Genomic DNA, 27,131 nt, shown 5'->3' on the forward strand with positions numbered 1-27,131 from the left:
CAGCCTCCACTTATATAAAGTCAATGGGAAAATAAAAAGGGATCAGTTTCTGGGTTTTATTTTGACAGACAGTGTGGAATGCTACGTTTTTGTGCACCTAGTTTTGGTTTGTAATATGGTATTGAATAGTGTTGGTGCTACATAAATAAAACAGTTTTATTATTTTAACTTATTATACTGTAAATGTATTTTTATGAACTCTGTATTACATGTCAGTTTCTCTAGCCCACAAAGTCATCCCTTAGTAGACTGTAAGAGATTGCTAGCACAGATTTTGTTTGCATGCAGTAGATGGAGTTACATCACTAGATATATAGCTACTTAGTTCAAAGTAAGAAATGTCATCTTTAGACGTCCTAAGACCTAACTGACCCACAGAAAGGCACAACATAACTTTGTCTTAGGGTGCATGCACACTACGTAACGCCGGGCGTGTATGAGAGCCGTACACGCCGGCATTACAGCAGACTGCCGAACACTTCCCATTCACTTCAATGGGAGCGCTCGTAACAGCGGCGTTTACGAGCGCTCCCATTGAAGTGAATGGGAAGTGTTCGGCAGCCCTGCTGTAACGCCGGCGTGTACGGCTCTCATACACGCCCGGCGTTACGTAGTGTGCATGCACCCTTACAGTTGGACAACTTCCTTAGATTAATTATACATCACCAATCGCTATATAAATAATAACCCCAATGCCTCATGGGATACGGCATTCCATAGTTGTTCATTCAAGCTCAGTACATGTCTGAGTATACTTTCCTCCACACAAAGATAGAGGCTTGTAATGTTTTGGAATTATTAACCACTTTAGTACCAGGCCAATTTCTGGTCCAGGACCAGACACATTTTAGGTTATTTTTGTATGTGCAGCTTTGAGGGCTGTAACATTTTTCTCAGATGTCTCATTCTGCAAATTTTTGCATCCTTTTTTGGGGACACATAGGGCTTTATTTTTATGTTGCTTTTATTTTTGAATGTATTTAAAAAAAAAATTTATATCCAGGAAAATATAGACAAAATAGGAGGAAAATTGTGTCTGGTTTTCACCTTTCTTTTTTTTAAATTTTTTAATCACCCAAAGTGCTACTGAAAAACTTCATAAAATAGTTTTTCTTCTCCATTACAGTAAGTTTTGTTTTGCATTAGAGACTGACTTCCCCTGCAACTGGGCTGGTACATTTAGCCCCAGTTGCAGGAGGAATACAGCCTCCTACATGCTGTTCTTAGACTTATAGAGCTGATCTGGGTCCTGTAGGATGCTGAGCCTGGTGGATTAAGTGACCATCTGGTCAGAGGGTGGTTGCATCATGGTGGTGCCCATAGCTGTGTATATAGCTCTTTGCTCTCTGTATATACAATGATCAAGAAAGCAAGGAAGGTAATAATTCTCCCCTGCCTTCTTTCTGGGAGCTCCGGCTGAAGTTACCGCCAGCTCCCAGTTTCAGCAGCTGCACGATCCCGTGCAGCTACTGTGTTCTGATTGCACGCACCGGTGTTGCTAGGGGCAAGTTCCTTTTTTCCCAATAAAGTCTTATTTGCAAATTTCTTACCTAGAATTCTTATCAGGACATGCAGGGTCTAATAAAACCCTGCACCATTTCTCCCTTCCATGTCTCCTGTCGGCAGAAGACGGAAACCTAAAAGCGGAGACCGGGGCACAGATGTGAACCCGCCCTTAGGATGTTTTTTTTTATAGCTTTTATTGAGTTCAATAGTAGCTATATTCATTTTCTATTCTATTGAGCTCTACCTTGATGTGGCCAAAGTTTTAACACTCAGCACTGTACAGACGATATTAACCCATTCCTGACATCTGCCATACTATTACTATTATGTCAAGTATTTAAATATGGCGGTCACTCATTAAAGACCAGGCGCTAATGCCACATTATACAGAATAGACCTGGTGCTAATGCCCACGATCAGTATCCACACTGTTCTCAGGCATTAAGGCCCCCAGCTTTGACTGAAGCACCAATTTGGGGAGGATTGCTGGCCTTGGATCTCATTATTATTGAAGGCTCCCAAGTTTGTCTGTCATTTGTAAGGCAGGATGCTCTTGCAGCCTGTTATACAAATGCCAGTATTTTGCAATGCATTGTACATTAGCCTGCGCTAATCTGAAAAAAATCCTGCACTAATCTGAAAAAAATATTTTTTTTCTAATATAAGCTGACTGACACAGTTCTAGTGATCTAGTCTAATACTCACTGACCAGGAGGTAAAGCTTTTAGTGCTTTGTGTTTATTTTTTTTAATTTTTTTTATATTTTTTCTTAATTATTTTTTTTTAAATAAACAGTATCAGAATTGTTGTCATATCACTAAGCAGCTTGCACTAAATGACTGGGAAAAAAACAGGACAAAGGACAGGCAAAAGGAAGGGGAGATGAAAAAACTTGTGCAATTATTACCAACAATATGAATGTGGATGTCAATAGCAAAGCTAAATCTGGTCTTGACTGCCCCGTCTGTAGTCACAGTCTTGTCTGAGTATAAGGACTTTTTTGAAAGTCTTTTTCCTCTTTTTGATGAGTTGAATGAGATCTGGCAGTGTTTATAGTAGTGCTGGTAGCGGCACTAGGGGGAAATCTGTAAGCAATTGTGATGCCGTACAGGAATCCTATTGCCATGATGAGTCACAGATGCAATACGTTAACACAGAGTTTTTAGGTCAGGAATTTGGTCAGGAAACTGACTCAAATTCTGCCTCCAAAAAACACCTCACCATACTGTCCTATGGTGAGGCGTTTTTAGGAGGAAGAATTTGAGTCAGTTCCCTGATCAAATTCCTGACCAAAAAACTCTGTGTGAACGCAGCACACCCATTGTGCTTCCCCAGCATCAAAAACACCTGTCTGCAGTAGATATAATCCAAGTTCATGTGGAGGTGGCTGGGGCAGACATGTTTCTGGTTTTGATGGCGTCAGCTTCATGTGGTCATCTCCTGTAGAGGAATTTTTTTGTACATTACCAAATGACAAATCGTCATCAAGGTGCAAGATCTGCAACAGATAATTAGTTATGAACCTGCAGGTACACGTGTAGGAACTAGGTCTCTTCTACTTACATGAAATTGCATCACCAGCATATTTGACAAAGTCGAATTAGCAGTGGCACTAAGTGAGCAAGACTGTTCTATTCCTTCTCCCCATGATTGTCTTTGTCACGTCAACCCCACATCTTGCGCATGGTGGGCAACATCACTTTATTATTATCTGTATCTACTTCTCCTTCTGCATGGAAAACTGTACCTAAGTAATCCGGCTGGTAAAGTGGCGTAACTAGGAATGATGGGGCCCTGTGGCCAGCTTTTGACATGGGACCCCCCAAGAGGAGTATGTGGGTGTGCACGCTGTATGTGAACAAGAGGATGACATGGATGCAGGGTATGTTTGAGCAAAATGGGGGAATGGGGGTGCAAGCAAAAGGAGGGAATGGGGGTACAAGCTGTGTACGAGCAAGAGGGGGGAAATGAAGGTGCAAAATATGTGCAAGCAAGAGGGTGATGTGGAAGGGGGAAGCCCCCATCCCACCACACTCTTGTTCACCCACAGCCTGCACCACCCATTCCCCCTTCTTTCTCACACACAGCCTGTGCCCCCACGTCATCCTCTTGCTTACACACAGCCTGCATCCCCATTCCCTCCTCTTGCTCACATAGTCTGCACCCCCATTTCCCCCTCTAGCTCACACACAGCCTGCACACCAATGTAACCCTCTTGCTCACAGTCTGCACCCCCAATTCCCTCCTATTGCTCTTAGTCAGCACCCCCATTCCCCCTCTTGCTCACAGGCAGCCCACAACCCATTCCCCCCATTGTACACTGACCTGTACAATCTGGAATAACTCTGCCCACACAAGACTCATATCTTAGTAGGCTAAAGGACCTTTGACGACATCATGACAAACTCGTCAAAGTCCTGTAGCCCATTGGAATAGACACCATCAGAAAGTATCAGGACTTGGGGACACCGGGCATGAGAGGGACCCGGACAGCAGGAGGCCTCTGATTGGGTACAGTAGTGAAACCAGCAATTGCTGGATTCACTACTGTTAAAAAATGGACTGTGGAAGAGGCAGTTTCTCTGCAAAATGCTGGGTTCTGCTGCATCCATCTTCAGGCAGCACCCCGCGGCATCTTGAGTTATTCCAGCAGGTAACGGTGCAGTAAAAAAAAAAAAAAAAAAACTTCTAATGTCCCAGGCCCTGTGGCAGCCACTACTGCTACTACCCCGGTAGTTATGTCCCTGGGCTGGTCTACAATTTAAAATTCCCACCTGGACAATTAATGGCAGTCGATGCCATGCCAATTAATAGAATCCACTGCATTTCACCAACTGATGGCAATGCACTCTCCGTAGAGAATACCTAGCCACCATTATTTCAGGACGAAAGTTCCCTGCTTGCTAGCCATGTGGTCCTCTCCTTGTAGATGTCCATGTGGGAAAATGTGCACGCCACTCTCAATACCACAGCAGTTTCAACACCAGGCAGGGTCCATCTACCTTTTTCAGTTCCCACACAATGGACTATTTCCCGCCACTGAATTCACCTGGGAAAGAAAAAATTTTCAAGGTTGTAAAGTGAAGCGCACATTGAATGGCATTTTTGCACAAGCTGGAGCATCTGTTTGAGCAGTAGTATATGATTGGTGCATACAGAAAATCACAGACACAATGGAAGCTACCACCACTACCCTGCGGCCAGGTCCACTATAACATTGCACAATATCACAGATTTCACTTCTGCTTAGATCACGGGATAATTTTTGGTGGCTTTTTTGTTTTGAATAGCCAACTCTTCATCACTTTTGTCTCACAGCCACAAATTTATTTCTCAAATAACAACAAGCCTGTAGCACTTATAAGCCATCAAAATTGTTCCATAAAGCCATTGCTTTTTGTAATATAAACGATACGGGTGTCTAAAAACCATGGGTGAGCCCCTTCCTCCCCCCCCCCAAAATTTTAAAAGTTAAAAAGCATAAAAGTGAGTGTTAGCACATTATAAGGTTAAAGTTCAAGTTTATATCCACTGCTTACTAGAGATGAGCGAGTAGTATTCGATCGAGTAGGTATTCGATCGAATACTATGGTATTCGAAATACTCGTACTCAATCGAGTACCACTCGCTATTCGAATGGAAAAGTTTGATGCAGAACCAGCATTGATTGGCCAAATGCTATACAGTCGGCCAATCAACGCTGGTTCTTCTCCTACCTTTAGAAGTCTTCTCTGTGCAGCTTCCCTGCGGTGTCTTCCGGCTCTGAATTCCCTCTGCCAGGCATCGAGCCTGGGCAGAGCCGACTGCGCCTGCTCGCTTGTAGTGTGGACATGCGCAGTTGGCTCTGCCCAGGCCCGATGCCTGGCAGAGTGAATGAAGAGCCGGAAGACGCCGCGGGGACGCTGCACGGAGAAGACTTCTCGGAGGATCCAGCCCGACCCTGACTCGTGGACTTGGTAAGTGTAATTTGATCGAATGTTGCCTACCCCTGAAACGAGCATTCTCCCCCCATAGACTATAATAGGGTTCGAAGTATTCGAATATTGAGGGGCTACTCGAAACGAATATCGAATATCGAAATTTTACTGTTCGCTCATCTCTACTGCTTACCATCCATTTGTCCACAGACATACATACATACTTCCACTTTGATATAACTCTGGCTGTGTTTGCTTTAGAAAACTATAAATTGCATAGATTGGTTCCTAGAAGCCCTAAGAGTATTCTACATTATGGTTTAAGCCATTTTAATGTGTGGTTCATATTAAATTTGTACGGCCGGAAACAAATCTTGTTCCCAAACCACCAAACTCGAAACAAAACGAATCTTAAGAGGTTTTCTCATCTCTATTAGTGATAACTAATTTGTATCTTACTAGCGATAAAACTTAATTGTACCATTTGTCTTTGTAATGGTTATTGTTAACATCAACACTTTGTAACAATGCATTTCATTCATTGCCACTCTTCTTTCAGGTTGTAACCTGTCTGTTGCAGTCGGTTGTTTAACCTAGCATGACGAATCACATTGAAGTTCCCATTTCTGATGGTCATCATATGAGCCTGGAAGAATTTCCCAAACCATGTTGGACAAAGCACTGTAGCTGGTTTAGACGAAATCTCCTCTTAATTTTAACAATAGCTGGTAAGCATGCCTTGGTATATGTTTTATAGATGGTTATTTCTGTTTTATTTACTTAGTTATTACATAGTTACATAGTTAGTATGGTTGAAAAATTACATATGTCCATCAAGTTCAACCAGGGGACGGGAAACGTCTATACGTTTCCATAGTCATCAATGCTATTTTGCTCTAAAAAGGAATCTAATCCTTGTTTGAAGCTTTCAGCTGTTGCTACTGTGACCAGCTCCTGGAGTAGCTACTGTGACCAGCTCCTGGAGTAGGCTATTCAACAGATTCACAGTCCTTATAAGTTTTTTTTTTTTAAAAAAAAGGCTGCTTTTTCATCTCTCAGAAGCAGCGTCATGCCTAATGAGCTATTTGTGGTATTAAACTGAATTCCAGTTTAGTCACCCTTTCCTACCTCTCCTGGACTCCTTGGTTTCTGTCACAGGCATCTTCTAACCTCTTCTTCCTCCTGGGGAATAAAAAATTGAAGATCCAGCGTATCCGTAAAAATTTTTCTCTTACTTTATTAAATGGCCCGTAGCCACATTAAAATTGAGTCACAGACATGCATGGTATAGAACAAGGCAAGATGGAAACAGCATTAAGTCCGACTGATGCGTTTCGAGAATATAATTCTCTTAGTCATAGTCTACTGAACAACTGAGCACAGGGTTTAAATACATGTCTAACCTGCACCTGTCACAGCTGTACAGAGTATAAACTAACCAATCCTGGTCATACATATAAACAAACAGTTAAAACCAATGCAAACACACAACAAATACAAAATGCTGCTCCAAAGATATAAACAACATGACTACAGTAAAACATGTTCACAAACATATACAAAAATATATACAACAGACACAGTTACAATAAAAAACGTTATATATTATCTTGACACTCGGTGTCTTTAATTTGGACGATTAGATATCCATAAGATGTAGTTCCAACAGCTCTGGAAAGGCAAACACACAACAAAATGATAAGATTAGAGATGAGCGAACACTAAAATGTTCGAGGTTCGAAATTCGATTCGAACAGCCGCTCACTGTTCGAGTGTTCGAATGGGTTTCGAACCCCATTATAGTCTATGGGGAACATAAACTCGTTAAGGGGGAAACCCAAATTCGTGTCTGGAGGGTCACCAAGTCCACTATGACACCCCAGGAAATGATACCAACACCCTGGAATGACACTGGGACAGCAGGGGAAGCATGTCTGGGGGCATAAAAGTCACTTTATTTCATGGAAATCCCTGTCAGTTTGCGATTTTCGCAAGCTAACTTTTCCCCATAGAAATGCATTGGCCAGTGCTGATTGGCCAGAGTACGGAACTCGACCAATCAGCGCTGGCTCTGCTGGAGGAGGCGGAGTCTAAGATCGCTCCACACCAGTCTCCATTCAGGTCCGACCTTAGACTCCGCCTCCTCCGGCAGAGCCAGCGCTGATTGGCCGAAGGCTGGCCAATGCATTCCTATACGAATGCAGAGACTTAGCAGTGCTGAGTCAGTTTTGCTCAACTACACATCTGATGCACACTCGGCACTGCTACATCAGATGTAGCAATCTGATGTAGCAGAGCCGAGGGTGCACTAGAACCCCTGTGCAAACTCAGTTCACGCTAATAGAATGCATTGGCCAGCGCTGATTGGCCAATGCATTCTATTAGCCCGATGAAGTAGAGCTGAATGTGTGTGCTAAGCACACACATTCAGCACTGCTTCATCACGACAATACAATGCATTAGCCAGTGCTGATTGGCCAGAGTACGGAATTCGGCCAATCAGCGCTGGCTCTGCTGGAGGAGGCGGAGTCTAAGGTCGGACCTGAATGGAGACTGGTGTGGAGCGATCTTAGACTCCGCCTCCTCCAGCAGAGCCAGCGCTGATTGGTCGAGTTCCGTACTCTGGCCAATCAGCGCTGGCCAATGCATCCCTATGGGAAAAAGTTTATCTCACAAAAATCACAATTACACACACGATAGAGCCCCAAAAAGTTATTTTTAATAACATTCCCCCCTAAATAAAGGTTATCCCTAGCTATCCCTGCCTGTACAGCTATCCCTGTCTCATAGTCACAAAGTTCACATTCTCATATGACCCGGATTTGAAATCCACTATTCGTCTAAAATGGAGGTCACCTGATTTCGGCAGCCAATGACTTTTTCCAATTTTTTTCAATGCCCCCGGTGTCGTAGTTCCTGTCCCACCTCCCCTGCGCTGTTATTGGTGCAAAAAAGGCGCCAGGGAAGGTGGGAGGGGAATCGAATTTTGGCGCACTTTACCACGCGGTGTTCGATTCGATTCGAACATGGCGAACACCCTGATATCCGATCGAACATGTGTTCGATAGAACACTGTTCGCTCATCTGTAGATAAGATGTTACTTGTTACATTGTTACAATGTTACTTTTTACATTCCACAATCCCATATAAAAAAGACATGCCCGTAACTCCCACTCCCGTAGTGAGTTTTGCCCTCATTAGAAATGGCATCCATATTATCTAAGTTTGACAATACACATGCGTATCCCGATAGCATGTTTGCCCATATTAAACATGGCGCTCCTGCAGTCCAAATGTAATAATGCGCCTGCGCATCGTGTTGGATAGCGAAGAATGTATTCTGCCCTTAATAAACATGGTATTCATGCTACCAGTACCCCATATTGCGCATGCGTCAAACCCTGCTTACAGAACGAGTTGCAAATCGGACTCAATCCTGGAAACTACAGGAGATCGTGGGCCTCACAAACAGGTAAGGATTCACAGGGCAATCCTTCAACGACATAAAGAAAGATTATGAATGATGGTAACAACGCTATGCACAGGTAAGTATACTGCATTCGAAAAATAGGAAAAATGTACATATGGAAACAAGTGTGTTCGAATGATAACCACCACTAAAGGTATAACTAATGCCATTAATTGGAATAATTGTCACAATGTGATGTGCAGGGAACTGTGTTGATCTCATAACATGTATCCAATGAATGGAACAAAACACTAGTTCCTGAAACTGAATAAAAAATAAACCTAAGCATAATGTGCTATAATGAAAAGTATTTAGCTGCATTAATAAATATATAACAAATCATTCCGTTTATTGAGGCCACATGGAAAACGAGTATTAAGTTTAAATATCCATTTGGCTTCTAATAATTTTAGCTGATGCTCTCTGTCTGAACTCAGCGCACTGTCAGCTTTCCAGCAGTATATAACACTGCATGTGCCTAAAAGTGGTGAAAGGTCCTCTTTAAGCCAAACGTTTGACTTCTTCATTGTTCAATCTCAACTTCAACTCTGATTCCTTTGTAAATGGCTGATTGATTCTGATAAAATTTCATCTGGAGCACAGCAACTTGTCTGTCGCAAATCAAAAAGCCTTTGACGCAGAGAAACGTCTCCATCAATCTATTCTAGCCAAAATGAAGAAATGGGACAGAATTGAGCCAGTTGACGTAGACAAACCAGACTTATCTAGAAAATGATTGATAATGTTCAGAAACAGTGGAACTAAAAAGAACATATCAGTTAGAGGAGACAACACTCCTTACATTAACCCCTTAAGGCTGAGGCCCACATTGCAGAAACACAGCTTTTTTTTTGCAAATTTTGCTGTTTTTTTTTTTGAGCCAAAGTCAAGTGTGGATTGTGCGGAAGGTAGAAGTATAAGTACTTCCTATATATGTCCCATACCTTTTGTAGACATTTTTGGCTTTGGCTACACTTGAGGTGCCTATAAGGTGTAATCCCCTAGGGAGTGATCACCAGGGGCGTAACTACCGTGGTAGCAGCAGTAGCAGCTGCCACAGGGCCCGGGCCATTAGGGGGACCGGTGACAGCCGCTACCGCTGCGTTTTTTTTTTTTTTTAAGTCCGTTACGGGCCCTATTCACTTGCCTATCCTGGCTGGGCTGGGATCGGCAAGTGACACCGCGGGGCCCACAGAGGCTATCATTATACTCGGGGGTCTTTGCAGACCCCCGAGTATAATGATCGGCGGACCGGAGAGGTAAGGTAACATAAAAAACAGTGTCACTTACCTCTCCACGATCCTGCCAGGCCTCCGTCATTCGTGTCTGACGTCTCTGACGTCACATGACCCAGGCCAGCTTCCCGGGTCATGTGACGTCTGACGTCATTAAAGCTGGACAAGAGCAGCGGCTGACAGGAACAGGTAAGCAACTGTCTCTGTTCTTTTAATGGTTTTAATCCCCCGGGTCTCCGATTGTTATACTCTGGGGTCTTTTCAGACACCAGAGTATAATAAATGTTTATAGGTGTCCACAGTGGGACATATGGGGACACTATTGGGGATAATACTGTGTGTAGGGGACACTATGGGGGATAATACTGTGTGCATTGGACACTATAGGGGTTAATACTGTGTGTGCAGGGGACACTATAGGGGTTAATACTGTGTGCATTGGACACTATAGGGGTTAATACTGTGTGTGCAGGGGCACTATAGGGGTTAATACTGTGTGCATTGGACACTATAGGGGTTAATACTGTGTGTGCAGGGGACACTATAGGGGTTAATACTGTGTGCATTGGACACTATAGGGGTTAATACTGTGTGTGCAGGGGCACTATAGGGGTTAATACTGTGTGCATTGGACACTATAGGGGTTAATACTGTGTGTGCAGGGGACACTATAGGGGTTAATACTGTGTGCATTGGACACTATAGCATACCTCCCAACCGTCCCGATTTCCGCAGGACAGTCCCGATTTGGGTGACATGTCCTGCGGTCCCGGTTGGAGGGAGGTATGTCCCGATTTCAACTCAGATCTGCGTCCAGAGGACGCAGGAGGAGTTGAAGGTAAGTTTAATGTGGAGGTGGAACGTGAATCTGGGGGCAGATGAAGGAGAGGACAGCATGACATTGGGGCAGAGATGGGGGACATGAATCTGGGGGCAGAGATGGAGAGGACATGAATCTGAGGGCGGAGATGGGGGACATGAATCTGGGGGCAGAGATGGAGAGGACATGAATTTGGGGGCAGAGATGGAGGGACATGAATCTGGGGGCAGAGATGGAGGGACATGAATCTGGGGGCAGAGATGTGGGACATGAATCTGGGGGCAGAGATGGAGAGGACATGAATCTGGGGGCAGAGATGGAGGGACAGGAATCTGGGGGCAGAGATGTGGGACATGAATCTGGGGGCAGAGATGTGGGGACATGAATCTGGGTGCAGAGATGGAGAGGACATGAATCTGGGGGCAGAGATGTGGGACATGAATCTGGGGGCAGAGATGGAGAGGACATGAATCTGGGGGCAGAGATGTGGGACATGAATCTGGGGGCAGAGATGGAGAGGACATGAATCTGGGGGCAGAGATGGGGGGACATGAAACTGGGGGCAGAGATGTGGGACATGAATCTGGGGGCAGAGATGGAGAGGACATGAATCTGGGGGCAGAGATGGAGGGACAGGAATCTGGGGGCAGAGATGTGGGACATGAATCTGGGGGCAGAGATGTGGGGACATGAATCTGGGGGCAGAGATGGAGAGGACATGAATCTGGGGGCAGAGATGGAGAGGACATGAATCTGGGGGCAGAGATGGAGGGACATGAATCTGGGGGCAGAGATGGAGGGACATGAATCTGGGGGCAGAGATGGAGGGGACATGAATCTGGGGGCAGAGATGGAGGGGACATGAATCTGGGGGCAGAGATGGAGGGACATGAATCTGGGGGCAGAGATGGAAGAGGGACATGAAACTGGGGGCAGATGAAGGGTGTATATGAAACTGGGGGAGAGATAGAGGGGGGACATATAATTTACGGGTGACTGTAGGAGGATTATACTGTGTGCGGGCACATGAAAAATTAACGAGTGGGCGGAGTCAACATAAAAGTGGTCGGGGCTAAATTTGCCGCGGCGCGCTTAGCGCGCCGCACATTTTGTCCCTCTTTCGGTTCTTCAAAAGTTGGGAGGTATGCTATAGGGGTTAATACTATGTGTGCAGGGGACACTATTGGGGATAATACTGTGTGCAGGGGCCACTAATGGACATAATACTGTGTGCAGGGCTTACTAAGGGACATAATAGAGTGCGGAGGAGGGGGTCAGTCGAGGTCTTCGGCATCGGTTTGGGGAGGGGGGGCCCCATGTCAAAAGTTCGCCACGGGGCCCCGCCATTCCTAGTTACGCCACTGGTAATCACATTTTAAAAATTTCAACCCTCAAAGAATTTATCAAGGGGTAGAGTGAGCATTAGCGTTCCCAAACTTAAATGCACAGTGGTAAGTGAGAAGTGAATACGTAAGCTGTGCCTATTTTCCCATCAGCTCCTATGATTATTTTCCCAGAAGCTCTAATGGGTCACTCTGGGGGTCACTTCTGGTGTTTTTCCTTTATAGTCTTTAAATCCGTTGTGTACCCTGATACATGCTTGCACAGCTTATATATTTCCTTTTAGCCAATTTGGACCTCAAGATTGGGTGATTTTTGGGATTTTAGGTGTCACATTGTACAAGCTATATTTTTTTTATTTTTCTTGTGAGGTAGCCAGGATACAGAGTGACATGCATTTTGTAATGAAACCATTTTGGGGTGTTTATAACCTATTGACAAAATTATATTAACCCTTTCTGTGAAGGATTGAAAAATACCATCAATTCTGGCATTGTTTAACATTTAAATGCTTTTGCCCTTCACCTTACAACATAAATAATGTCTTACCTTTATTCTTTGGGTCGGTACAATTATGGCAGCACCTATTTTATATAGTTTTATATACCGTACATTTTGAAGAGTAAAAAATCCATTTGCGGAAAAAACCCTATTTTTGCATCGCTAAGATCTGAAAGGTGTTAATTTTCTTTTTCTATTAATAGAGATAGTTGAGGGCTTATTTTTTGTGGGAGCCTTTTTGATCATTTATTATTCCATTTTTTTGTGAGCGGAGGTTGTTTACCAAATGGATTAACTAATGGTTTAGTTTTCTTTTACAGTTTGCTACAGACATGGCGATACTAAATATATGTTGTTATATTATGTTTTGTGGGCTTTTTTAGTATACTAACAGGAGGACTCGGCTTTGCACGGGTATATTTAATGTTTTAATTTACCAAAGGAGAAATAACGGTGGCACTGCGTATATAGCTCAAAAGGCTTGACATATTTTTATAGGAGGAAATGCAGGATATACCTGTCTGTGCCTTTTTCAGGGAGGTGCTCACACCCAGGGAAGTACTTGCAAAATAGTTCACAAAAGAGAAAAAATGGGGGCACTCACCCAGGCACTTTTCATAAAAGAATTTCTTTATTAACCGTCCTTAAATGGCTTGAAAAAGCGCTGTTTGCGCAAAACGGCTGTCGCCTTTTCTCTGTACGCCCTGATGTAAAAGTCAATCTCTTCCTATGCTTTTAAGGACGGTGAATAAAGAAATTCTTTTATGAAAAGTGTCTGGGTGAGTGCCCCCATTTTTTCTCTTTTGTGAACTATATTTAATGTTTTCTTTGTGTAGTGGCCCCATAAGAATTGCCCAGTTTTGCACTGGTGTATTTTGTATGTCATTTGTGTGTGTGTCCATAAGCGTCATGTGATCATGTGTATCTCAGTTTGTATATCGGTGAAAAAACTGTGATCAGTTGTTATGGATACTGGAGTAAAGCTGTGTGTATGTGACCTTGTGTAATAGTGTCCTCAACAGCCCCCTGCCCCTTTAAAGCTTACCCACGGCAGTGAAATAAAATGGCTGGGTTGTTATGGAAACCTGGAGTAAAGCTCTCATGTGTAATGGTATGTGCTGAGCTGTGTATCTAATCCTCTGATGTATGATACTTTGCTGAGCTGTGCAGCTAATCATCTGTTGTGTGATACTGTGTCCTGACCTGCGTATCGAATCCACTTGCGTGTGATACTGTGTGCTGAGCTTTGTATCTAATCCTCTGATATTTGTTGGTGTGTGCTAAGCTGTGTATCTAATCCTCTCATGCATGTATCTCAGTTTGGTTGTCAGTGTTGGATTTCAGTTATGGAAACCTGGAGTTATGCTGTGTGCACGTGGAGTGACGGGGTGTATGGCAGTTGTAATATGAGTGAAAGACTTGCAGGTTTGCATTGGCTAATACATGTCATTGTTTTGGGAATACTGTATCTCAGGAACGGTACATCCGAGAGAGTTGTGAACCGACCTAAAACCTTTCCGGACACCTGATGAATCTGTGTGCCATAAAGAACATTTGACCGGTGCAAAAGTATGGGCACCTCAACAGAAAAGTGACATTAATATTTAGTACATCCTCCTTTTGCAAAGATAACAGCCTCTAGTCGCTTCCTGTAGCTTTTAATCAGTTCCTGGATCCTGGATAAAGGTATTTTGGACAAACAATTCAAGTTCAGTTAAGTTAGATGGTCGCCGAGCATGGACAGCCAGCTTCAAATCATCCCACAGATGTTCAATGATATTCAGGTCTGGGGACTGGGATGGCCATTCCAGAACATTGTAATTGTTCCTCTGCATGAATGCCTGAGGATTTGGAGCGGTGTTTTGGATCATTGTCTTGCTGAAATATCCATCCCCGGCGTAACTTCAACTTCGTCACTGATTCTTGAACATTATTCTCAAGAATCTGCTGACACTGAGTGGAATCCATGCGACCCTCAACTCTAACAAGATTCCCGATGCCGGCATTGGCCACACAGCCCCAAAGCATGATGGAACCTCCACCAAATTTTACAGTGGGTGGCATGTGTTTTTCTTGGAATGCTGTTTCTTTTTGGACGCCATGCATAACGCCTTTTTTTTATAACCAAACAACTCAATTTTTGTTTCCAAAATGAAGCTGCTTTGTCCAAATGTGCTTTTTCATACCTCAGGCAACTCTATTTGTGGCGTACGTGCAGAAACGGCTTCTTTCTCATCACTCTCCCATACAGCTTCTATTTGTGCAAAGTGCGCTGTATAGTTGACCGATGCACAGTGACACCATCTGCAGCAAGATGATGCTGCAGCTCTTTGGAGGTGGTCTGTGGATTGTCCTTGACTGTTCTCACCATTCTTCTTCTCTGCCTTTCTGATATTTTTCTTGGCCTGCCACTTCTGGGCTTAACAAGAACTGTCCCTGTGGTCTTCCATTTCCTTACTATGTTCCTCACAGTGGAAACTGACAGGTTAAATCTCTGAGACAGCTTTTTGTATCCTTCCGCTGAACAACTATGTTGAACAATCTTTGTTTTCAGATAATTTGAGAGTTGTTTTGAGTAGCCCATGATGCCACTCTTCAGAGGAGATTCAAATAGTAGAACAACTTGCAATTGGCCACCTTAAATACCTTTTCTCATGATTGGATACACCTGGCTATGAAGTTCAAAGCTCACTGAGGTTACAAAACCAATTTTGTGCTTCAGTAAGTCAGTAAAAACTAGTTAGGAGTATTCAAATCAATAAAATGATAAGGGTGCCCATACTTTTGCACCGGTCAAATTTTGGTTTAATGCATATTGCGCATTTTCTGTTAGTACAATAAACCTCATTTCAATCCTGAAATATTACTGTGTCCATCAGTTATTAGATATATCAAACTGAAATGGCTGTTGCAAACAAAAAAATATTTAGAACTAAAAATGATTAAGATTAATAGGGGTGCCCAAACTTTTTCATAGGACTGTATATATATATATATATATATATATATATATATATATATATATATATATATATATAGGAAAATGGGCATTTTTTTATGTTCAAAGTTTATTGAACAAGAAGGCAAACATTGCATCTAGGGTTTTTGTCATATATTTTGAAGGAGGGGCAGGATAGGGGGAATGGGCATCTTATTTAGGGTTTTTGATTTATTTTTTAATACTTGTAATTTTTTTAAAACTTTTTTTTACTTATTGTTTTTGTTACAATAGGAGACATGAATCAGCTACAAAAGTATTAGATGACAGGCCTAGCTAATCAATCTTGGATACAGAATAGAGATGTGAGGAAGTGATAGCAGACCCAGGACCACAGAACAGGCTGAAAGAGCATTACGGCCCCCTTCCAAAGACAACACAATAATTAATTGTGGCATCAAAGGGGTTAACACCTGTGATCAGAGCTCAACTCCAGCTGCCGATGTTACAGGTGGTGAGAGTTGACACCTACTGTTGATGTCACCATATTCTCACACACAAATATTTTTATATGCATAAGGTGATTTGTTTTTGTGGGTCCATGTGTACATTTTATATATACCATGTTGGGGAATATCTGATGTTTTGGTAGTAAATTGATTGTAGATTGCAACAATGAATTTGTAGCTTGGCCATTTTCAAATGAAGAGATACCTATGGTGTATGTACTGTACATTGTTTATTTTTATATCTGGATAGAGGAATGAATATTAATATTTTTTTATTTATTTAAATATGTTTTACTTTTTTTATTTTTACCTTTTAATCTTTTAGACAAGGCTCGTGATAGAATCACTTTAATGACAAGTCTATGAGCACTGCTAGGAAAATGGTTTCTCAGTCAGATTTGACCAAGGCATCGGAAAAGTTAATTCAGGGGAGATCTTACATTATTCTATGCCCTATTAGGACCTGTGAATATTTGGTTCAGGTTTTTGTTGCTGTTTTGGAATTCAACACTATTAGTGGTTTGACTAGGAGCAGCTATCCCATAATACTTTCTCTCCATTATGATCAGCTCTTAGTTTTTGAGATGAGCAAATTGGTTTTAGATTTAACCAGATTCAACCCAAATTTTCCAAAAGCTTCGGGATTGACCTGAACCATTCGGGGTTCATCACTCGTGAACCAGAAGTGAAATTATTATAATAGATTAGGAAGAGGTTAAAGAATAATCTGCCCAAGAAATTTGGAACAACCTTAGCCTTCAGTAGAAGGCTGATACAACTTTAGACCCAGGGCCGGCTCCAGGTTTTTATGGGCCCTTGGACGACAAAGCCTCAGTGGGCCCCCTTGTGGAGGAGGCGGGAGTCGGGACACTGCCCGCCGCTGTGGGCGGACGAAGCGAGTGACGTCACGCAGGAGCACAGCGTCACCTACGCCATACCTCCCAACTTTTGAAGAGTAGAAAGAGGGACAAAATGTGTGGCAAATTTAGCTCTGCCCGCTTTTATGTTGACTCCACCCATTCTCATTCATTTTTCATGTGCTCCCACATGGTATAATCCTCGTACAGTCACCCGTCAATTATATGCCCTCCCTCCAACTCTCCCCCAGTTTCATATACTCCCTTTGTCTGCCCCCCGTTTCATGTCCCCCCCTCCATCTCTGTCCCCAGTTTCATGCCGTTCTTACCCCCTTAATCTTCCCCAGTCTCATGCCGTTCTCCCCCTTCTTCATCTGCCCCAGTGTCATGCCGTTCTCCCCCCTTCATCTTCCCCAGTGTCATGCAGTTCTCCCCCCCTTCATCTGCCCCAGTGTCACGCCATTCTCCCCCCCTTCATCTGCCCCAGTGTCATGCCGTTCTCCCCTTTTCATCTGCCCCAGTGTCATGCTGTTCTCCCCCCTTTCATCTGCCCCAGTGTCATGTCGTTCTCCCCCTCTTCATCTGCCCAGGCTCTTGTCCGACTATGCCGTGTGCTGACGCCGGCCCTGTTTAGACCTGTGCGGCAATGCAACATATCTGTTTTTTCTGCTTTTGATGCTATTACTTCCTGGCGCACAAAAATATTTACCCCAAGACCTCACACATCCTGGTTTGACCACTCCTTCAAAGTACTTGAAAGTCAGTGGCAGAAACATCAATTAATGAAGAAAAAACCTCACTGACCCTAACCTCAGGAATTGTCAGTCATACATTCATGTCTAGCTGAACTGCAAGAATGGATAAAGGCCAACTGGCTAAAGCTGAACCTGGAAAAACTGGAAGTTCTCATGGTTGGAGGTCAGTACTTAATGGCAAAATGGCAACTTGGAAATTCACCATCTTTATCCCTAGGAAAAAATGTGATCACTGTGTGATCTTCAATTATCAAATCTTTGTACTTCCACCTGAGGAACGCTGCAAAAACCAAACACCTTATTCCAACAGAAGATCTCTCCACTTTGGTCCATGCCCTCATAACCTCATGCCTGGACTAGTGTAATGCTCTATACTTAGGTCTTCCAGGTAAACAAATACATTGTCTTTATCTAGTCCAAAATTAATAACCAACCAAACCCAACATGCACCCATAACACCATCCTTCGCTTACTGCACTAGCTGCTTGTAAAATGTAGAATCATTTTTTTATTTAACTTGAAGGCCTTTAAATTCATAAATATCTTAGGCCCTGACTACTTAATAGAACTTCTGAACTCCCACAATCTTTACCAACCTCTCGGATCAGAAGGCACAAATAAACTGTCCATTCCCCATATATGCCTTAAATGATTTGGAGCCAGAATTTTCTGCCCAAATCTCTAAAATTCATTATCCATACCAATTGAACAACTTTAAATCAAGATTCAAAAAGCACTTTTTTCAGTATGGCCTTGGCAGAGGGCAAATAATACCCTTGCTGTACATAAAATATTTCAAAATACAGTTTATTTGACCACAGGAATATGCTTTGAGTTTGTTGTGAGAAAATCACATTATAAATGTTTGTTGTTGGTTTGTTTTAATATGAATAACGAAGCAAAATGGCCGACTGCGCATGTCCGTCGGCCATTTTCCTGTAGCCGAACTAGTCGTCACAAGTTGTTGTCTTGATCGGTTGCCAGTGGATACGACCATGAATGCAGAAACTTTGTAAGGTCAGAAAAGCCGCCATGGTTTCCTTATGTGGCCAGGATATCTTCTAATACATGAAGTGCCCCTGCCTGATAACCCAGCTACAATAAGAAAATCACGGCTGGGTTACTGACAAGTCCCAGACCACAGAAAATTTTCTGCATTTGTGGTTGTATCCATTGGCAACCGATCAAGGCAACAGATGCCAGCACTAAGAAAGTTAGAGAAAATCTTTAAATCTCTACAGAATTTTTAATTACTTATAATTGCAAAAATGGTCAACCTTTAATTATATACAAATATAGATATGATGTTCATGGAATATCCCTTTAAGTATATCCTCGTAATATGACTTTCTTTTCCAGGTCAGAATGTTCCTTTACGTACTTTCACTTTTTATGAGTTAACACAGGCATACTATTTCAATTTGGACTTTGCCTGTCCCTGTATTCTTCTGTTATGCTAGTATGGCACATGATGTTCTTCCAGTCGCTTCTAGCTGATACGAAGATGATGACACACAAATTGTGGCAATGAAACATCAGTAATTTATTATTCTTGCATAAACACTTGTAAGAGCCAAACTAATCTACTCTCTTACGTCTCTCACTTCTTGGTATTTTATCATCAATGTCTTTTGTCCAGAATACAGCATTTTATTCTGTGAGGTTTTCTCTGCTACAAATAACAAAGTGATATTCTTAACATTATCAATAGCCATTATTTTGTTCTTAGGAACTGAGCATATCCCATTTATTCTATTACGTCTTGGCTCACATACTGTATACAAACAATGTGCTACAATTTATGGCATTTTTCCACTTATGTGAAACGGAGAAATGGCTTCCGCTGACCATATGGTTTGTGAAATGTTTTAAATATAACTGTTGTGTTGTAACTAATAGTAAGTTCACACATTGCAGAATTGTTACAAATTTTTTGCATCTGTCCCTTTCATTTGAATAGAGTTTGCCAAAATTCACACGGCTGAAACAAGCCTTAATCTTATGGTTCATATTTCTATGTTTAAGATGTTTACAAGTTAGCATATCTTCAATTTCATATTAATACAATGTTTATTCTTCTGTATTCTTAGGTGTGATCTTTGGTTCTCTCTTTGGCTGTCTCCTTCGATTGCTTCCTCCTTTAGATGGAAATATTCTCATCCTTATCTCCTTTCCAGGGGATATTCTCATGCGGATGTTAAAAATGTTAATTTTACCACTAATTATCTCCAGCCTGATTTCTGGTAAGAACTTGTTTATTCTAGGAAAATCCATCAACTGTATTTTCTTCCATGGGCTCACTTAGTGGGCTGTCCTTCCTCTATCTAGAGATCCATCTAGAAGCAGTCTAGGAATTACAAATATGTTTGTCACATGCTGATTTAGTTCAGTTAGAGCGCTATACATTTGGACTGATCTGTAACTAGTGACAGGGGAAAGCAGAATGAATTTTGTCATATAAATGTTTTTCTATAGTGAATGTAAAATAAGTGAAGTTTACCGATCCCTCCCACCCTCTAGCTGCATTCTTAGGTGACTGTCACCTCCCTACTCTTTCCCTGGAGGCCATCTCTTAAAGAGGACCTTTCATCAGATCGGGCACATGCAGTTCTATATACTGCTGGAAAGCTGACAGTGCGCTGAATTCAGCGCACTATCGGCTTTCCTGATCTGTGTCCGGTGTAAAGCGCCATCGGTCCCGGTACCGTAGGGCTTTACAGTTAGAAGGGCGTTTCTGACACTTAGCCAGGGACGCCCTTCTGCCCAGCAGCGCCTATTGCGCTGTACTGTGGAGCGGGGAGGAATGTCCCCTCCCCTCCTGATAATACTAGTCTATGGACGAGCTGTGTGAGCAGAGGGAAGGGGGCGTTCCTCCCCGCTCACACTGTACAGCGCGATAGGCGCTGCTGGGCAGAAGGGCGTCCCTGGCTAAGTGTCAGAAACGCCCTTCTGACTGTAAAGCCCTACGGTACCGGGACCGATAGCGCTTTACACCGGGCACAGATCGGGAAAGCCGATAGTGAGCTGAATTCAGCGCACTGTCAGCTTTCCAGCAGTATATAGAACTGCCTGTGCCTGATCTGATGAAAGGTCCTCTTTAACTTAACACCCCCATTACTGTAGAGGAGTTGGAGAAGGTCTTGAAGGATCTGCCTAACGGTAAAGCCCCAGGCCCTGATGGTTTTACATATTTGAATTATAAGACGTTTCAGGGGGAACTCCTGGGTCACCTGGTAGATTTGTTTAACTCTTTCCTTTCGGGCTCCCCTATCCCTACCACCATGCTTAACTCTCACATCACCCTGGTTCCCAAACCAAAAGAAGATTTGCAGGTTTGCTCCAATTAACGCCCGATTACTTTGCTGAATACTGACTGAAGCTGTTCTCTACATGCATAACTCATACCCAATACAAGCTACTTATGCATTGGTATCACAACCCTGCTCTCCTCCACTCCCTTAATACCACTATACTACCGTTCTGCTGGCGGTGCCACTCGGGTCATGGTTCCATATACCATATATTTTGGACTTGCCTGCTCACATTGGATTCCTCGAGGGAGGTCAAAGCAATGACAGATTCCCTCTTTATTCAGAGGGTCCCATTAGACACTGCTTTATCTCCTTGGCCTCCCCCCTAGACACCTTGGTAAGACATCGCCCGGACTCTTCCTATATCTCTATACAACTTCAAATATAAACTTCAAAGACCCTTATAGCACATAATTGGTGGTTGGTATCTCCACCACTGGGAATGGACTTGGGAGGATGAAAGATATTTGAACTCTTGAATAATTGACAGCGAACCTTAATAACACCACGGAGGCATTTCAAACTATCTGGTCGCAATGGGCTGCATACTGTGTTTAGGACCTCTAGATTGCAAACAGGTCGTTCCCCCACTTTACTTTATTCTCCCTTTTGTTTTTTTCCCTGTTCTCTTCTTTTGTATATGTTTTCCCTCTGGTTCTCTTTTTCTTGTATTTCATGTGTATTCATTGCATTCTTGTTATTGCATTTTTCTGGTTATTGTTCCCTGCCATCTGATGGGATGTTTACAACAGTTTTTTTTTTGTTTATCTCCTGATTGATGTCCTGCTATATCTTTTCTTATTAACAAAACTTTAAAAAAAAAAAATACAGTTAGAAAAAATATAAGTGAAGTTTAGTATTACTGTGGGTGCAGGTGGAAAGACGCAAAGGAAAATGGACAGATGTTTTCCTAATGTCTACTAAACATCTGTTTTTTGTTCTTGTTCCTTAGAAAAAGGAGCATCACTGGAGACATACAGATGTTTTTTTTTTCTAAATAGGACATTTTTTACCGTTTTCATGGATGGACAGATAAATACAAGTCAACAAGTTTATTTTTAACATTCAACTTCAGTAGGTTGTAAAATTTGAACCAATTGGGGTAATTTAGCATCAATGGTAGTGGTTTTCCTGGACTCAACATAGTTGGTGGTGGTGCTGGGTGCCAAATAAACAGCAGGTCTGGTGATACAATCAAAAATAAATGGCTTTATTCAACTCATAACAGAACAAAAAAAAAAACTAACAGCCTACTCCACATACAGGGAAATACCTCACTCCTTCAAACCTGACTTATCTACTGAGGGCAAGATACTTCTCTGAGGCTTCTTGTCAGCGGTCTGGCTCACTCTGAGCTTAAGCAAGTCCCATTTGGTTTTCAGTTTCCTTGGGACAGGCCTCCTGTCTGTCTCCAACTGCTTCACAGTCCACCTGCTCCTGCAGGTCACTAACAGCACTCTCCTGCTGTGTCCACTCCCTCTGGAGTTGAGCCCCTTTCTCCGGTATGGGTGTGGTCCAAGTCCTTTTAAACCCTGTTTTGGGTCAATGAAAGAACAGGAATCTGGAGCATATAAACAGGAACATACAATCAGTCAACCAGGAAGTCCAATAACTGAAAGGCTGTGGATGCACAACAAAGCTAGTAAAAAGCCAAAGTCATAGCCAAGGAATTACAGAAGTTGCTTTCAAGAGCAAGCTGGGTGACATCACTGGAAGATGGCACATCACTGGGATGTGGTCATAGCATTGGTAAACATACCTCTCAACCATCCCAGATTCTGCGGGACTGTCCCGGATTGTGGGTGTTCCTCTCCGACGGTCATCGGGAGGTATGTCCCAGATTCAACTCATCGGCATTCAGAGAAGAAGCCAAAAAGTTGAATACGATGGTGAAGCAGGAGCAGTCCAGAGACAGCACTTGCTTCACCACTGTTTCCCTCCCTATGCTCTGGCCTCAGGAGCTGTAGGCACGGTGTGATGACATCACTTACATCGTGCCTGCAGCTCCCTGAACAGTCCAGGAGAAGAGAGAACAGCAGAGGAGCGAGGAGAGGGGAGGAGCAGTGATTTTATCATGTTAAAGTTTTGGGATAATAGACTGAGGGACACAAACGGGGACATTAAACTGGTAAAAGGGGAAATTAAACTGGTGGCAGATGAAGGGGGACATTAAACTAGCGGAAGATGTAGGGGGGCATTAAATTGATGGCAGATGAAGGGGGATAATTAAGCTGGTGGCAGATAAAGGGGCATTAATATGGTGGCAGATGAAGGGATACATTAAATTGGTGGTAGATGAAGGGGGACATTAAGCTAATGGCAAATGAAGGTGGCATTAAGGTAGTGGTAGATGAACGGGGAAATTAACCTGTTGTAGATGAAGGGGAAACAATAAATTGGTGGAAGATGAAGGAGGATATTAAACTGGGTACAGATGGAGTAGCTGATATTAAAATGTGGGGGGGGGGCAAATGGAGGGCTCATTCAACTGGGGGGCAACTACAGGAGGACATTAAACCAATGGGGTAGTTGGAGGGGGAAATGTCTGCTTCTTGTTTTCTCCCAGTTTAATGTCCCCCTCCACCTTTCCCCAGTTTAATGTCTCCCTCTATTTGCCCCCCAGTTTAAACTGGGGAACAAGGAGATGGACTTCATACTGTGGGGAAAATGGAGTGGAACATTATAATGTGGGGACATATAATGTTAGGGTGTCTGTAGGAGCTTTATACTATGTGGTGGCACAAAGAAAAATAGGTGAGAATGGGTGGAGTCAACATAGAAGTGGTCAGAGATAAATTTGCCATGGCGCGCTATACGTGATTTGGTGGGCGGGGTTTCATATGCAAAGCCATACTGCATACTACCTACAGTTTAGCCTCGCCCCCTATATTAGCGTGTAGCTCCACCCACCACATAGCGTGATCCTATGGGACGACTGAAGGGCCTGTGATGTCATCAAAGGTCTTATAACACTTGGATTTAGCTTGTTCTATATAGAGTCGGCTAAATCATTGTGGGCTAAGGATTTAGACTGCTTTATATAAGAAAGCAGCACTCATTTCCCCCCTCCTTTATCTGAGAGCACGAAGCTAGGCCACATGTGTGGTGTAGACACAGGAACAGCGACAGACACAGGCTCGCTCCCGTGAACTTAGCCCCCCCTCCCTCCCCTCTGAGAGCAGGCAGTCACTTGACATTTGAGCAGATAATCCCAAGAGCCAAAGAAACTCAGTGTCAACAATGAAGTGAATAAATTAAGATAGCGGACAAACAAAGCAGTTTTTCTGAAGCAGAGTATTTAGGAAAAGTCTTAAATCCACATTAACAAGCAGTATAGATAGGATCCTTGTTATGGGACAACCCCTTTAAGGAATGTCAAGATGTGCATTTCGATACATTAGGGGCACCAGTGTTATATTCAGCTGCAGTTTGCTTGACTGCACTTGATTTTTGTCAGAATAACTGTAGATCTAATCTCTTCCTCTGACCCCCTTAAGTTTACATCTACAGAATCCCCTATCGCTGAATCAGGATGGGTCAACATTCCATTTGGAGTTTCCGTCCCTTAGCCCACTTAAAAAATGCAGAGAGAAGAGTCCTGCAAGCAGTACTTTTCTCTACACATTTTTCACCCTGTTCAGAATGAAACCGGGTGGAAACCACTTTTTAAGCGGATTAGATTTACGTTTGGGGGAGGGTCCCAAGTGGACCCCCGAACAGAAACCCGAATGCAGGTGTGAGCCCAGCGTCACATCAATCTCAGTATACTCTCAATACCATTATGGTAGAAAACCATTTAAGGACTGGCCCCATCTGATCTAGAAATTGATCTATACTGAAATTGATTAACAGAAAATTGGATTTTTTTTCGGTTTTAAGGTGAAGTGACCAATCAGTGTACACTAACTACAATACCAGGCACAACCACAATTTAATGTATGGCACTGTGCTTAGTATGTCATAAAGAGGCCACAGTGTTTTTTAAATGATGATTGCAAACTGCTGATTGATAGGGTGATGGACCCCATGCTTAAAATGATTGGGGAGAGGGCCTAAGGACATCAATATCATCATTCTAGAAAACATGTTTACATTACTAAAATAATGCTTTGTGTTCTGGGATGAAAATCACTGAGTTAGGCCTCCTTCACACAATCATCAGTGAAAACAGCATGGCTGATACATGTATTGGTATCCCTGTGTCATGTACGGTTTTCACTGACCCATACAATCAAATAATTTGAGAGCCATACTTACGGACAGGTATAGGACCTGCTCCATAACTTGCGAACCTCCAATGCGGACCAAACACATAGTCGCAAAACTATGCCCATAGAAACGCATGTGTTTGTACTTTGATCCGTAATTGTGGATCTGCAATTACAGATCAAAAATACACTCATGTGCATGAGGCCTTATTGTTTAAAGAATCTTAGGATGATCTTGAGATGAATGGTTTAATATTCTACTTTCTATCAACAGGTTTGGCTGGCCTTGATGCAAAATCCAGTGGGAGAATGGGCACACGTGCCATGGTCTATTATATGTCCACTACCGTCCTGGCTGCTCTGCTTGGAGTCATACTTGTTCTATCCATTCACCCTGGCAACCCCAAACTGAAAAAGCAAGTCAGCATAACAACTAAAAATGAAGAAGTGTCCAGTATTGATGCATTTCTGGACCTCATCCGTAACCTATTTCCTGAGAACTTAGTCCAGGCATGTTTTCAACAGGTATGGTATATTTCAGATGCATTTTCCATGGTTAAACCATTGGGTATGGTTGTATGATTTCCATTACTCTGTGTCATGATGATTTCTCATATAAGTCACACATTCGATATCTAAAATACAGAACTACTACTGCATGGGTGCATCTCCCACAGTGATCTCCCACATGAGCAGGGCCAGATTAAAGGTGCCATGGGCCCTGTTTGGACAGTGCGGCCCCCACCATTCACGCCAAAGATCCCTGTGACAGAAAAATGGCCCATAGCTGCCCCTCCACGCAGTATTATGTACCATATGGACCCCTATTGAATCTGTGCAGGGTACAATGAAATCTCAAGACTATCAAGGGATTCTAGAGAGAAATGTACTGCCCAGTGTCAGAAAGTTTGGTCTCAGTCGCAGGTCATGGGTCCTGCAACAGGATAATGACAATTATTGTCTTGAAGTCACAGCCCCCCCTCTTTATTCCATCCTTAGACTAAGGCCCCATGTAGTCTGCTACAGTCAAAAAAGTGCTGCAAAAAAAAAAAGAAGTTTCTCCCTGCGGGCTTCCTGCTTCTATTATACCTGTATGGCTAACACCAGCATTTCCTTAGGTATAATGGACATGCTGTGATTTACAAAAACATGACAATATTTGAAATTGCTGCATTTCCACTGCGGATATTTTTCTGCAATGTGTGGCTGGGATTAGCCAGAATCCCATCCACTTTACAGGTACTGTAAACCGCCACGGCCAATTTGCGGCATTTATGCTACGTAGGACCCTGCTCTTACTTAAGTTTCCAGGGTTGATCTTTGACAACGGTGAAAGGAGTTCCATAGGGAAACAAATGAAAATGCTCACATACCCAGATAACTGCCAGATCTCCTTTTCAGGTTAAGAGTATTTATTTTCTGTATTTTTTAGGCCTTTACTGGCATGTGAAATGATGAACAGATCTGGCTTATTGGCTTTGTATTGTATCAGGATTTCTCCTAGCTGAAATTACATCTACAATTAGTTTGATGCGTAAAGTTAGAACAAAAAAATGCCATGTTTTTTTTTTGTTTTTTTGTTTTTTGTTTTTGAATAGTATCCAAAGTGGTTTGACATTTTGTAGACCATTTAAACTCACATCCTTGTTTTGTGAGGTTCCTCAAAGGTGTACTGATTGCTGTAAAGTTTTCAATGTATTTAGAGCTATAACTGGATATTCTAGAAAGGGAACAAACATCACAGACTGTGAAACGGAAGCCAT

At 42.7% G+C, this 27,131-nt stretch overlaps 1 protein-coding gene across 1 annotated transcript in view; it reads left to right on the forward strand.

Moving 5' to 3' along the window:
• Nucleotides 1-27,131, forward strand: part of LOC142210777 (excitatory amino acid transporter 2-like) — a 96,160-nt gene that overhangs the window by 49,414 nt on the left and 19,615 nt on the right. The window contains exons 2-4 of the mRNA XM_075280195.1: nt 5,983-6,151; nt 19,940-20,092; nt 25,643-25,893. Coding sequence (XP_075136296.1) covers nt 6,022-6,151; nt 19,940-20,092; nt 25,643-25,893 — 534 coding nt within the window. The 5' untranslated portion in view covers nt 5,983-6,021. The remainder of the gene's footprint in view (nt 1-5,982; nt 6,152-19,939; nt 20,093-25,642; nt 25,894-27,131) is intronic.

The sequence above is a fragment of the Leptodactylus fuscus genome, chromosome 6 (genome assembly GCF_031893055.1).
Source record: "Leptodactylus fuscus isolate aLepFus1 chromosome 6, aLepFus1.hap2, whole genome shotgun sequence".
NCBI lineage: Eukaryota > Metazoa > Chordata > Amphibia > Anura > Leptodactylidae > Leptodactylus > Leptodactylus fuscus.